The sequence below is a fragment of the Oculina patagonica genome, unplaced genomic scaffold (assembly GCF_052425735.1).
Source record: "Oculina patagonica isolate OP01 unplaced genomic scaffold, crgOcupat unplaced12, whole genome shotgun sequence".
Taxonomy (NCBI): domain Eukaryota; kingdom Metazoa; phylum Cnidaria; class Anthozoa; order Scleractinia; family Oculinidae; genus Oculina; species Oculina patagonica.
In genome coordinates, this window is record NW_027557193.1 from 27,075 (window position 1) to 42,305 (window position 15,231).

The 15,231-nt window shown below is 38.2% G+C and overlaps 2 protein-coding genes across 28 annotated transcripts in view; both read right to left on the reverse strand.

Moving 5' to 3' along the window:
• LOC144639691 (protein sidekick-1-like) overlaps positions 1-15,231 on the reverse strand; it is a 105,013-nt gene that overhangs the window by 15,870 nt on the left and 73,912 nt on the right. The gene's annotated exons all lie outside the window — the stretch shown is intronic.
• On the reverse strand, positions 183-14,943 carry LOC144639696 (receptor-type tyrosine-protein phosphatase F-like). The gene is made up of 7 exons (XM_078499002.1): positions 14,627-14,943; positions 12,283-12,350; positions 11,727-11,961; positions 6,069-6,377; positions 3,724-4,023; positions 3,022-3,321; positions 183-490 (listed from the first exon to the last, which is right to left on the reverse strand). The coding sequence occupies exons 3-7, from the start codon at positions 11,959-11,961 to the stop codon at positions 183-185; spliced, it is 1,452 nt and encodes a 483-aa protein (XP_078355128.1). The 5' UTR covers positions 12,283-12,350; positions 14,627-14,943.

Below are 15,231 nucleotides of genomic sequence, written 5' to 3' on the forward strand. Positions count from 1 at the left end.
ATTAAACACCTAATATGCACAGTATATTAAATGTATACTTTTATACCAGGAGTTATTTACCTCAAACTTAAAAGAATTTTCACAGAAAAACTCAACGAATCTGCAGTTTAGAGTCTTAACGGAATCAAGCTGTAAAAAATTACCAAAATACTGAAAAGCAAATAAGCTTCCAAGTGAAAAAATTACTTACTATCCTGATCTGTTCTAACAACAATACCAGGGTCACTGTCTGGTCCAGCTCCTTTCACAGTAGAAGCAAACACTGTGATATTGTAGTTGACGTACTCCTGTAGATTTGTCAATTCCTGTTGACGTTCATTGGGACCAGCTGGAACACTTCCATTGTCATTCTCTGTTTGTGAATGGTAAGTAATGGTGTAACCCGTGATGATACCATTCTGTTTATCAGCTGGAACATCATCCCACATGACTAAGATGCTGGTTGAGCTGCTGTTTTGTCCTGTTACATTTTGTGGAGCACCATCAGGTTCTGACATAGAAGTTCAGCACAGGCATCAGTAACTTGTTAGTGAATCCTTAGGAGCCGCTCTTTTTAAGGGGTTTCATAGACCTTTCCAATTTTACTTGGTATCATCTATACTTAACATAAATTTTTGGCGGCGACTTCATTATATCGACTGGCTGGCAAAATCAGAATGGAGACATACTAACAGAATCATGTCTCAACTTTTAGAAACTTGAATATCAAACATCTCTAATATGTACAGCATTTAAAATATTCACTTTAATTTATATCATGAGTTATTAAGAGAAATTCTCTGTTACAATGAAGCAAAGTGGGGACATGAAATTTTTTTGGCCCCCCTTCATATTTTGCATGCAGTTAGATATTCACCAATTAACAATTCTTTCTTTTCAGTCTTTATTGCTTCTTCAAAGTATCTTTCATAAGATTGTTGTTATCTTTTAATTGAATTGTAAATCAGTTTAAGTTATGTAATGACAGCTTGATAGTCGTAGCTTTGTGGGAAGTCGGGTTGTAGGATGTTTCGTCCAGTAATCTGTCGGTATGCGTCGGTTTTCTGTACACTGTAGTTCGTAGTTTGTTGTTGTCGCGGGTTACCAGACAGTCTAGAAAAGGAAGTTTTCCGTTTTCTTCGATCTCTCTGGTAAACTGAACCGACTTCCCACAAAGCTTCGACTATCAAGACTTTGACAAGACGAGCGCAACTAGTTTGTGATACACCCGACAGTTTATCTGACGAAAACAAATACCTTGACCGCGTTTTCTACAAGAACAACTACAACACTGACTTTATTAGACGAAACACTCACCGAACTACTGAAACTACCGAAACTGACAGAAACCCGACATCTGTTACTACAGCGACTATACCCTACATCAAGGGCACTTCTGAGACTACTGCGCGGATTCTACAACCCTACAATATCCGTGTAGCTCACAAACCTATAACTACGTTACGACATTTACTAACTAACGTTAAAGACAAGGACGAACCTAACGACAGACAGGGAGCGATTTATAAGATCAAATGCTCCGACTGCCAGTCCTCCTACATCGGAGAGACCGGTAGAAACCTCAACACGAGACTGACTGAACACAAACGAGCGACGAGAAATGGTGATGTCAACAATCACATTTCTGAACACCATCGACTTACTAACCACAAAATCGACTGGGACTCTGCTGAATGCTTAACCTACAGTACCAACTATTTTCAACGACTGACTCTGGAAAGCTGGTACACAAACTTAGAACAAACGCCTATAAACAGATGTCAACAACTACCGGCACCTTACAAACGACTTATTCACGACTTAAACAGAACCGACAAACGGACCGCCAACAGAACGACTTAATTTGACTAACAATAGACAGAACAGAACGACTTAATTTGACTAACAATAGACGGATCGAAACTGACCAATTACTGTCGACAAACTCTACACGAGTCTTACAGCCAATAACATCACGGCTGAACTGACCAATCAACATTAACGGACCAGACTTATAACATCATCGACTGACAACAACTTTTCACTTGACTCTGAAGATGACTTCCGCTCAGGTTGTCGAAACGTCAGTCACCAACAACAGTTCTTCTCAGAACTACTCTCACCCGGACGATCATACTTTACGACCTACTTGACTTTGTGTTGAATATGAGTGCTCGATGAATGAACCGACGCCATTATGGCAATGGTGAACTGGAGAAATTTTTGTGTAATAAGCTTTATTTTGCTCAATATTACTTACAAAACAAAGTCTAAATATGATTGTTTTGATTACAAAATGACTTAACAGATAAGATTCTTTGTGACTGAGAGCACTTACAGTGATGCAAGTGTTTTTGTTGGTGAGCAGACAAAATAATAATTTCGCCAAAATATGCAAAACCTGATGTTTGAGGTTCGTTCATTAGCTTCCCTAAAATATAAAAGAGCCTGCCCCGCAGAGATCTTCACAGTTGTAGCAACTAGGATATCTGTGTAAACTAACTGCATAGTTTCTCGTCTGGAACCGGTGTACTTTTGGAAAATTCAAAGAAACGTCTATTACATGTATGTTTTACCCATCAACCAAACTGGCTGAAAATGCACTTAGTTAATTGACTGATTAGTCGTTGTAAATTTAATGTTAAAAAAAACTTTATACGTCAATATAAACTAGAATGATGACCTTATATTTGATCCAAGTCTTGAGCAGTATTGCTTTAATGGACTTGAGAAACAGCTGTTTACATTTTTTACATTTCAGAGCATGTTCTGAGTGAAAAATTACGTTTGGAGACACCAACAAACGATGGGTGTTGCCATGCCAACATTAAGGTTGCAACCTTTAAAAAGGGCATTTTGTACATTCACCCTGAACATCTTACTGCATGCAAAATATGAAGGGGGGTCAAAAATTTTCATTTTCCACTTTGCTTCATTTTTAAATAGAATTGCTCAAACTTTAAAGAACTTTCACAGAAAAACTCAACGGATCTGCAATTACCAAAATACCGAAAAGCAAAGCTTGGTGTAAAAATTACTTACTGTCCTGATCTGTTCTAACAACAATACCAGGGTCACTGTCTGGTCCAGGTCCTATCACAGTAGATGCAAACACTGTGATATTGTAGTTGACGTACTCCTGTAGATTTGTCAATTCCTGTTGACGTTCATTGGGACCAACTGGAACACTTCCATTGTCATTCTCTGTTTGTGAATGGTAAGTAATGGTGTAACCCGTGATGATACCATTCTGTTTATCAGCTGGAACATCATCCCACGTGACTAAGATGCTGGTTGAGCCGCTGTGTTGTCCTGTTACATTTTGTGGAGCACCATCAGGTTCTGAGATAGAAGTTCAGCATAGGAATCAGTAACTTGTTAGTGAATCCTTATGAGCTGTTTTTTTAAGGGGTTTCATAGACCTTTCCAAAGTTACTTGGTAACATCTATACTTTTTAAAAACAGATTCTTGGTGTCCACTTCAGCATATCAGTTGGGTGGCAAAAACAGAATGAACACAAACAAATAAAATCACGTCTTACATTTTCAGAAACGTGAATATCAAACACCTAATACGCACAGTATTTAAAATGTTCACTTTTATATCAGGAGTTATTTACCTCAAACTTAAAAGAACTTTCACAGAAGAACTCAACGAATCTGCAGTTTTGAGTCTTAACGGAATCAAGCTGTAAAAAATTACCAAAAGACCGAAAAGCAAAGCTTGGTGAAAAAATTACTTACTGTCCTGATCTGTTCTAACAACAATACCAGGGTCACTGTCTGGTCCAGGTCCTATCACAGTAGATGCAAACACTGTGATATTGTAGTTGACGTACTCCTGTAGATTTGTCAATTCCTGTTGACGATCGTTGGGACCAGCTGGAACACTTCCATTGTCATTTTCTGTTTGTGAATGGTAAGTAATGGTGTAACCCGTGATGATACCATTCTGTTTATCAGCTGGAACATCATCCCACATGACTAAGATGCTGGTTGAGCCGTTGTGTTGTCCTGTTACATTTTGTGGAGCACCATCAGGTTCTGACATAGAAGTTCAAAACAGCTTTGTATTATTATCATTATCGTCATCATCATTATTATGCGCTATTAACTAATATGACTAAAATATTTTCATTTGATTTGTTAAGGAGGCTCGATGTAGTTTTTTTAGCCGAAGGGTGGTTGTTTTGAAAATTAAAATTATCTAGGAAGCCAGTGTTCGATTTTTGCCAAAATACACCATATTGATCAAATACGACCAAATTTTAATTTTTTACCCGTCACTTTGTCACAAAGGTTACCATAGCAACCATTGACGTTTTCTTTTGTTCTCAAACAAGCTTGATTTTCTCGAAATCTAGATTGACTCTTGGTGTTTATTTTTTGATATGTTAAAGTTTAGTAGATTGACTAACTGTTGACAAAATTTTAGAAAAATCTGTAAGAGCGTTTTCAAGTAAATCAAGAATGAAATTTTCAGAAAAAACACCGTTTTAATTTAAAATAGGCGCTTTAAAATTGTTTCATATTATTTGAGCACAGTTACTCTCACTGAAATATAAATACTTACACCATCAAAGACCAACGGTGTTTTTTCTGTCCAAGGAATCAACATGGCGGATAGCAAAGCATATCCTTCTATACATGATGTTCTCAAGGGTTCACAATGCACTGTAGGGCGACTTCTAACACGGCAAGTTTTCTGATGTCTGAGAATCCTTTACGGCAAAGGAAAAGGATGGATCGACTTCTATTCTCATTTTGAATGTTTAAAAAGCAAAGATATCTTCCAATTTAATTTTCTGAAAGGACCAAATGCCTGAGAAAGTTACCGTTATAAATCGTCAACACAGAGAAATGTAGAACTTCGCCATTCTGGCGACTAAACCAGAATTTGGGTAATTGTGAAAAACTGTCAGTCAACTGTCGGCCAACAGGTTACCGACAGGCCAACGACAGACTACCGACAGGTTACCAACAGTTTCCCAAAACAGAAATTTTACTGTAAAATTGAGCAGTAAACACAGGAGTAAACCCAACACAGAAAGCGAGTAAAGCAGATAAACATTGTATTTCATTGTAGTACGCCAACTACGGTACTTACTAAAAACAAATCAACTCCTCGCTGAGATTTTCTTTTACACAAACTTCAATTTGTAATAAATATATCACCTGCGTAACTTTCAGGCCATTAGGCAAGCAATAAAATCATGTTCGAAGATGATTTTATCCAAAACTCAGGCAAAAACAGTGCAAAGCTTCTCCAAACACGCACAAGCTAAATTCGCCCTAGAATCCTTTGCGAACCCAGCCCTTATCATAAATTTTGGGTGCTTTAAAGACCGATGAAAAGGAAAAACATAAAGGTAAGTGTTTGACAACTTACCGACATCTTACCAACATCTTACCAACACATCACCGACTGTTGGCCGTCTGTCGGCCGACTGTTGGCCGACAGCATAGCTAAAACCTGTCGGCCGTTTGTCGGCCGACAGACGACCGACAGTTGGCCGACAGTCGACAGACACACGACCGACAGTCGGTTACGGGGAGCTGTTCTTCACAATTACCAGAATTTGAAGTCGTCAACAGGTCAAGGATGAAATATTAGTCGCATTGGCGACCAGTGACTCACAATTTCTTAGCCCTGATTGAAACTTGTTTACTATTAGAACAGGGTAACAATTATTACGCCATCAGTTACATAGTTGCAGTGAAGTTCGTCTAGTTTTCAGTATAAATAATTCCCTTTATTGTATCTCTCAGGTAGTATGGGTGCTGAGATTGGTCAATTTTACCGGCTGTATTGTATAGTAAAGCCCGCAAAATTTGAGAGTTCTCCTAATGCCATAACCCTCATATTGTTTCAGCAAGCCAGCTGGCACTCAAGCACACAAGTATACATGCTGGAACCAGAGTTTTCATATCAAGAAATGGTCTATTGTTCTGGCTCAACTTTTCGCATAATAAGCATTAGCCTACAATATAAGTGACGCATCGGCACTCTATTAACTTACAAAATCCATCATTACTACATGTATCTTAACTGTATTATTTTAAATTATCAGCAATAATAAGAAACTTACTGTCTTCTTGTGTTTGAACAACCTTGGCAGCACTTAGAGGTCCATCTCCTTTACTGGTAAATGCTAACATTCTTATGCTGTAATTTGTAAACTCGTTCAGTTGGTCTAAAGTTGTTGTTTGTTGTTCATTTGCACCAGTGGCATTTATCCTCTCTGTAATGTTGCTTCCACTTGGCAAGGTTTGATAAATTATCTTGTAACCTTTGATAATTCCATTTCTTTGATCAGCAGGGACTGCATTCCAAGTTACTGAGATACTTTTAGGTGATGTTGCTTCAGCTGTGATATCTTGTGGCAAGCCAGTGGGTTCTAAAGAGAAAATGACAAAAATATGATGTCACGATGCTGGTGCAACAAAATGCAAAAAAGTAAAAGTAAGAAGAGACGTCGACTCATGCTGCAATTTTTGTTGTGTGCAAAGTTGCACCATGACCCATGCGTTCATGCACTCAGACCTTGTACATGTACCTATATAACGTTTTTCTTCCACACAGTTCAGCCTGAGGTGGAGCTTATGAGGGTTGTCCAATACACCCAAACTGGATCGATTCGACTTTTTCACTTGACGAATATTCGACTCCCTGGATGTCGATTCGTCATACTGGATGTCGATTTGTGAGGGACTTAGAAAACTAACAGCACCCTGGCCAACAGGGAGGGTTGAAAATGTTGACAATTTGACTCGATTCGATCGATTCGACTGCCTGGATGTCGATTCGTCATACCGGATGCCGATTTGTGAGGGACTTAGAAAACTAACAGCACCTTGGCCAACAGGGAGGGTTGAAAATGTTGACGATTCGACTCGATTTGATCGATTCAAGTCAATTCGACGGCCTGGATGTTGATTCGTCATGATCCAGTTTGGGTGTATTGGACATGAGTGGAGCTTATTGACCTTTCCTGCATTAGGCTTCAATGCCCATCAACAACGCCTTTCAGTGGAGGCTTGGGTGGACAAGAAACCATTGTTTGTAATCAATGGAGCAAATGCAGGAAAGGTATGTTACAAAGAAAACTAAAACCAACTCTACTGTCAACAATGTAAAAAAGAAACAATATTAAAAATCTATTCAAAATACAATTTGTAAACTGAGCACTCAAATGATTTAAAATGACTCAATTAAAAGATGAACTAAATGAATGCTAGTATAAAAGGGTTGGAGATATATTTTAGGGTGAACTGTACCTACTTCATTATTTAGACATGAGTGTTTTACTGGGAAAAAATATAGACCACTGATAAAATCCATATGAAATTTCATCCCGGACTGTAGTGGCAAATTTGACATATCTTCACTAGTGAGGATATCAATGACATCATTTTGCACTGTTGCACGGCTGCCAAGGCCAGTTGAAAAAATGGCGAGTGAGAGAGAGAAGTAATTTTAAATTCACTGAAGCTGACCCAAAATCATTCAATAACGAGCAGGAGGAGAATACAAACATAACAAAGAAAAAATATTTGGCACAAATCTATTCAAGGAGTTTCTTGCAAAGTACATGTAGACCAAAGGAAAGATTGTTAGGAAATGTGAGCCGCTGAGCTGCAAGAGTTTACACAGCAAAGGTTTTATAGTTTTGATTTACTTCAGTCTATAGACTTTGTGTACATGTCTATAATAAAAAGAACATTAAATGTTGGCAAAAACAATATCTCATTTTGAGATTTGTCTTGCCACTCAAACATAAAATTCATATCTTCTCGCCAACATGTAATATCCTCTATTTAATATACTGCAAAATTCCAATAATAAAGCTTATTATACAGACAACCTCCTGTAAGCGACACCCGGAATGTCAAGATAGCGATCCAACAATAGGAGCAAAGACTTACCGTCCTATGTTTGTGCAACCTCGTTCCCAGGGCTTTTCCCTTGGTGATTTGGAACGGGCGGGAAAAGACCCTGGCATCGGCCGGTCACGTGATTATCTTTTTAAAATATTCCACAGATCTCTAATTTATGCAACGGCCGGTAAATCCCGCTAAAACAAAAGTGAATAGAATACGTTTTCTCAGGTTTTCTGTGAAAATTATGGAGCAGTCAACTCCCAAAAAATACACGTTCAGAATTCACTTTGCCGGCTCTGTGATGGTGAGTACGAAAGCCATCATTTGCTTCGGGTCTTTGCCATCAATGACATCGAAGCGCGCGGCAACCCTGAACCGAGATGCATGGAAAAACCTCCGCTAAGCAGCTAATGTTTGGAGATAATCCGGCACGGAACGATGAAGGCGATCTAAAAGAACCCATGGAAAAGGATTCTTCGTCCTATTGAACTGAGCTCCTAACGATATAAACCGAATCACTGGAGCAAATCTGGACAGTCTAGAGGTCACAGGTCTGCGTATACACAGTTTCCTGTTTGACACCTCTAGCTCATGTTTCGCTAGTGGTTCGCTAGTGGTTCTTTTCTATTTGCAAGATATTCTATAAGCTCTCAAAATGGTCGCTCTGGAAGGACAGGATCTGAAATATTCCATGAAAATGTTGATCACTTGCATTATGATGCCGGGTCCGGCTGTTTAATTTCATGTATTTTAAATACTGTTGCAAGATATCGGCTTCTCCAGTGCTTTACTTCAAGAAAGCTAAATGTTTATTTTATAGAGAGACATTCTGTGTAGTAAAGGTTATGCTTCTTGTATTAATTTGATCGAGCGTTTTGTCTCTTGAGCTCGATGCTCCCTTGTTCGCTAGCCGGTTACGTTGTGGCACCGCATGATTTCAATGCAGATTTGAAATCTCACACGCGCCAGTGGAATCTGTTGACTGTTTTTCGTGTTGTATATGCCATTATATAAAAAATTCTCTTGAAGGGGCTTTCCTCGAAACAGAGGACATTTGCGGCGGTTTAGAGCCATTCCAAGCCGACTGAGCAAACCGAAAACAGATAATTCATGCATTGCCTCCGTTCAATTGATGCTATCTAAAATTTATTACACCCAAGATTTTTGGGTGTATGAAGCTCACGTGACCGGCCGATGCCAGGGTCTTTTCCCGCCCGTTCCAAATCACCAAGGGAAAAGCCCTGGGAACGAGGTTGATGTTTGTGAGGTCACAGGATACCCATATGAATATTCAAAATTAAATTTCCTCACTAATTGCTTTTGTAAGCATTAAAGCTTCCAAAAATCTGGTTATATGGTTGCGTATATGCAATAAAATAAAAGAGAAATATTTTCGTTTTGTTTTAGTTTGTTTTTATGCCGTTTTCTTGGCGATTTGAAGGGTGCGAGAGCAGTTCTAGGATTTTAAGTTTTCGACTCATGTACAGAATACAATATTTACACAAGGAGCACAATTGGGTACTGCCTCTGGAATGTAGCCGAAAAAACATATTTCCACAACTCGCTTTTACAGGAAATCTTTCCCCTTGAAAGAACAGTCTTGCATGGAACTATATTCTGGCCTAATTTGAGTGGCCTAATTTGCAGCGTGCCGGTGTTGTTTTAAACCAGCTGGAATATCACATAAGGACGTAAAATTCCTGATTTATGATGATCTGTACCACCAGCTAGGACAATTTATGCAATTTTCACTAAAATTGGTCAAAACAATTGCCAATGCTCCCCCAGATGGGATACCCCAAAGAAACAGCGGCGGATCCTGGGGGAGGGTCCAGGGGGTCCGGACCCCCTATCACACCTGACACTGAAATTCTTGCATGTCAGAATCCCATTTCACTATTCAGCTGATTTTTTTTAAAACCAAACGTGCGTTGCATTTTGCCACTAAAAACGAAATTCAGGGCTGGAGCCCATATCGTTTCCTCGGTTCCATCTGCCATGGTGAAGCATGACAGTGTTTGTAAGTTAGCAGAAAAGCTGCAATTTTGGCAACAGGACTTACCTATACCGCCCTCTTTTCTTTTTGAGTTAAAGAAATGAGAACACTTTTGGAAACAGTGCACCTGACACCAACTCTACTGCTACTGGGAATTCTTGTAGAGTGTGTAACATATGCTGACAAGGATACTTATCTGAACATAGGAGTTGTTCTTTTTATTGGGTGTACACTTTCTGTTAGTTCTGCCAAAGCTGAGCTTTCATTCTTTGGCTTGCAAAGAATCAAGTCTTATCTCTTATTTTTTAATGTAATAGACAGCTCTTTCAACATCAACTTCGGCGTCAAAGTTGCACGCCTTGTGTAAGTATTTGTATTCAGTTCATGAGTCGCAAACTTAAACTCCCCAAGAACTGCTCTCACAACTTTAAATCACCAAGAAAACAGCATAAAAACAAATTTAAACAAAGCGAAACAATTTCCTTTTTATTTTATTGCAAATACGCAACCATAAAAGCAGATTTTCAGAAGCTTAAATATTTACATGTACAATAGCAATTAGTGAGGAGATTTGAATATTCATAAGGGTATGCTGTGACCTCACAAACAGGATGGTAAGCCTGTGATAGGAGGTCTAAAGTTTGAGTTATGTCCTGTAGTCTAAAGTTCAGAGACTTAATCCTTGCACTACACATCCATGCTTTTTCATTCAAGAACACATCTAGTACACTGTAGTTTGAAGATGTTTCAGCACGTCCAGTACAATAATGAACTTCCAAATTGCTATGTCAGCAGTGTCATGTTAAGTCACTTATAACGTTGAATGTAAGAATTGCAGTGTGACAGATGTAAGAACAATGTAACAATGTAAGGTTTAGACCTCATTACCCAGTCGGCTCCTGAGGCGAGGTCGGATAATGTGAAGTGGTTTCTTCATGTTAGTGGTCAGAGGTTAAAGCCGATAGAAAATGTTTAACTATCAGCCCTAAAAAAGTGGTCACCCTTACCTAGAAGAAGTGGTCACTTATGAGAGGTTTTAAGTTTATTGTAAATTAAAGTAATAATTGTATTGTTAATTTAATTTAGTTAAATGACTTTTAACGAAGTTAACCTGGGCATTTAACAAAGTTAACTGCCACGAGCTGGCGGGCGCCTTTGGCCAACGGTCACCTTGCTAAGTGCAGGCTCACATGGTTTGTTGCAGCTTCGTTTTTCGGCAGCGTGTTTGCTTTGAGCACTAGCGGTCGTCGTAGCGGTCTTCATCGTGTTTTTTGAGCACTTTCCTAGTGGCTTTGCTCAGCGTTCCCCCACCCCACCCTCCCCTTTTTCTTCTCCTTCCACTGATTCAATCAGTGTTGACAGGTGCCTGGAATGGGGGCTCATGGCTGGGTTGCGGGGATTTGCCAGCCATGGGAGCGGTATTCTGTCTAGGGGCTGGCTGGCCACAGTGGAAGCCCCTGGATATCCCAGGCACCCACCTTCCATTTAGCTAGGCAGCAGGTTAATATGTAATTATAATTTGTATTACTGTTACGCTCAGGTGATCATTTACATATTGAACCTGCTTATTACAAATATTAAACAATTATTATTATAATTAACAATTAGATTATGAGCTCGATATTTCTATGAGGTGATAGCCCTGGCTCAACTACGTGTATGATCTCATAGAAATCTGCAGTACATAATCATTTCAGTAGAATTCTAACTCATTTTTCTTCATATTTTTTATAATGATTTCTAATTTTTTCTATGTATGGTAATATTAAAAAAAAACTTCACACTTTAGCGAAATCGCATGCACTGGGACTAAATTATTATTATTACTGAACATTAGGAAATTATGTATGCACATTGCAATAAAACTTACTATCTTCAGCTGTCTTTTTCTCCAAGGTAGTACTCAAGTTACTAACACCTTTGCTATTAAAAGCCTGCAGAGCAAACTCATAGAGAGTAAATTTCTCTAGTGATGTCACCAGGAAAGAAGTGGTTTCTTTCCCATTAACAGTTTTATTCTCCCACTCATTAGGCGGATCAGCTGGTTTCCTGTACAAAACGTAATAGCCTTGGATTGCACCTCTGGCTTCCTCTTTAGTAAGCATCTAGATAATAATCATAATAACAATAAATAATAGTAACAATTCATTGAAATTCATATCATGTCAATTCCTCTAAAACTTCTAATGTTTCTGAATATATACTGTAGAGTGAATGTGGTTTTCCACTGCCTGAGGAACGAATGAAGCAGAAAACATTTTTCTTGTACACTACTGGGAGTCTGGGTTCCACTTGGGCTCACAGGACTCCACAAGATCACAGGGCACCCACCAAATTGGGAAATGTTCCTGTTCATGGAACACACACACACACACACACAAAAATTAATATAATAATTTAATCATCAGGAAAATGTAATTCTGTACCTGCCAAGAGACATTAACAACAGTGGAATTGACCACAGTCACAGTGAAGTCTGGAGCAACACTTGGCTCTGCAAAGATGAATTATTAATGTTTTACTGTCTTTCCGCCACAAGTATTATGTCCCCATTGCACCTTCCCTCAAAATACGAGGGTGGGGGAGGACAAATTACACCCCCCCTCGCCCTTAAAAAAAAGAAATGCAAAAAAAAGGTTTAAACATGGAGTGAGCCTTTAAATACAAATACATGCCCCGTCTAGCACTTTGTTGGCTTCCATTTGAAAAAGTTGTGTCGCAGTAATGGTCATGAACAGAAAAGCTCCACAAATTTTGCTTTTTAAATGGGAACCCTGTTCATAATTTGTATAAAGATAACAGCCTCAAATAAATTGTATGTTATCAATAATGCTTTCCATACAAATAAGGTTTAAAAAAAGAAATTTTAATTAGTCCTGAAAATTCTAAATTCATGTTCACCACACACAAACACTGTTACGAAATGAAAGCCCAAACAGATAACGCTGAACACATCAACTGTTTCAGTATTTTGTTTTTGTGGACAAGAATGAAAACAAGACTAAAAATAATGACCTTTAAGGTGGCTCGACCCAGTTTTTTTCTAGCGATACCTATCAACTTTGAAACCCTCATACTTAAAGGGATTAATGTCAATGACATATCTACTATATCACATGGATTACACATAGACTGAACTGCAATATGATATAAATTTTTGGGAGATCGGAATGAATATCACGTGATAATGACGTCACACAGGTTTTTGCTCTGAATTGAATTTTAGCCTGTAACCGCATTTTCCATCAAGATCCTCCACGCTACTTATACCTTGGTGTTTGCCTTCAGCTCTGCGGAGTTTCATCGAAATCTACAAGAGGAATTTTGAAATATCTTGGAATTTCTTTTTAGATGGTATAATTTATGCATAAAATAAAGACAAGACTTCATATAAAGAAATTTGCTTCTTTTTTGATGTTTAATGAGTGGCTTTAGCCCTCATTCCTTTTAAAAATGCCCCATATCCGATAACCAAACCGTAAGAAGTAGGTAGACTTGCGCGATTTCGAAAACTATGAAATATATGAATCAAAGTGAAGCTCAATGTTTAGCTCTTTTTACCGATTTTACGCCTACTTTCGCAAAAAAGCGATTATTTTAAAACTCGTCAATGAATTTTTTCCAAACTTTTTCAGAGTGGCAATTGATCAGTACACTGCTACACAATCCCTAAATTTCATGCTCATTGAAAACTTCTAAGGTTGTCTAACATAAACGCAAAATCGAGTAAATATTGAAGCGATCTCATAGTTTTGAATAATTTTGTGCTCTGGGATTCCTATTGTTTCGAGTTGAGCACAACATCGAATTCCTGTGCACCACGCGTGAAATGACTATGCTTGGCCACTCATTAAGCCACTCATTAAACATCAAAAAAGAAGCAAATTTCTTTATGAAGTCTTGTCTTTATTTTACGCATAAATTATACCATCTAAAAAAATTCCAAGATATTTCAAAATTCCTCTTGTAGAATTCAATGAAACTCCGCAGAGCTGAAGGCAAACACCCAAGGTATACGTAGCGTGGAGGATCTCGAGAGAAAATGCGGTTACAGGCTAAAATTAGATTCAGAGCAAAAACCTGTGTGACGTCATTGTCACGTGAATTCATTCCGATCTCCCAAAAATTTATATCATATTGTAGTTCAGTCTATGTGTAATCCATGTGATATAGTAGATATGTCATTGACATTAATCCTTTTAAGTATGAGCGTTTCAAAGTTGATAGGTGTCGCTAGAAAAAAACTGGGTCGAGCCACCTTAAGAAGCAATCTATGTGTGGCAAATTGAAGGCTAGCCAGGAGAGTACACTCATTTCAAACGTAGCATACGTTATGATATTATCGTGAAACGGAAACAATCTGCAAATGAAACTTGAAGTGAAAACTTCAAAGGACTTCCAAACTAAAAGTTGCATCTGCTTTCTTTTTTTCTTTGTGTATCTTTCACTATTTCTAAGCTTGTTTTCGATTGTTCGAACCCTCACAACAAAACAATGGATTTTTGACAAGATGATTTAGTAGATAAAGTACTTCTTGTGTTGATTAATTCTCTTTTAAGTTTTGATAACAAGACACTGCAAGTTTGGATCATGCTTCACCAAAAGCCAGTTGACTTCAGTTCTCCACCAATGATATCGTCTCATTGGGATTTGTGATTGGCAGGCTGAACAGTTCAGTCTCCTTATAATATATTATAGGATCACTCTGTGTTAAAGTAAAACATGATATAAATAAGAGCAAATGGTAAATTTTAAACAACCAAAAAGTACCTTCTTCATCTGTGGTTACACTCACTACAGGGCTGCTATTACTAGTACCAACTGCATTCCTTGCAAACACTTTTATGTAATATGTTGTAAAAGGTGAGAGGTTGCCAAGAGAAGCACTTGTTGAGGAGCTGGGCACCACACAGGAACTACCTGACAGTGATCCTTGGCACAATGCATCACCAAAAGTCTGATTGTCTTCACTTATCTTCACTGTGTAATTTTGAATTGCACTGTTTCCATGAAAACCAGCCACCCAGGAAATATTCACCACTCGTGAGCTCTTTGAGTCAACTGTCACATTCAACGGAGGGTCTGGTACCACTGTTGAGTTAAACACCATCAACCATCAATGCACAACCAAAGTTTATTTAGTTATTTCTTCCTTACCCAAAAGGAAAGTATAGATATAACAAAACTTGGAAGCTTGGTTCACTGAAGTGCTGTGAATCAACCTTAACTCCTTAACTCCTTAAATTCCTGCTGTCCAACATTAAAACCCAGTTTGAATCCAGTTTGCTCATATTTTATATCAACTTTAGTATTACCAGTGTACTTATACATGTACATGTATAATGCCTTTGTTATCAATTAAAATCATTGACTAA

Excerpts from the sequence above, each read along its gene's own strand:
- LOC144639696 (XM_078499002.1), bottom strand. The coding sequence starts at position 11,961 with ATGCTTACTAAAGAGGAAGCCAGAGGTGCAATCCAAGGCTATTACGTT. Across the intron at positions 6,378-11,726 it reads GAAAAAGACAGCTGAAGATA|AACCCACTGGCTTGCCACAA; the intron begins GTAAGTTTTATT and ends TTTTCTCTTTAG. Across the intron at positions 4,024-6,068 it reads TGTTCAAACACAAGAAGACA|AACCTGATGGTGCTCCACAA; the intron begins GTAAGTTTCTTA and ends CTTCTATGTCAG.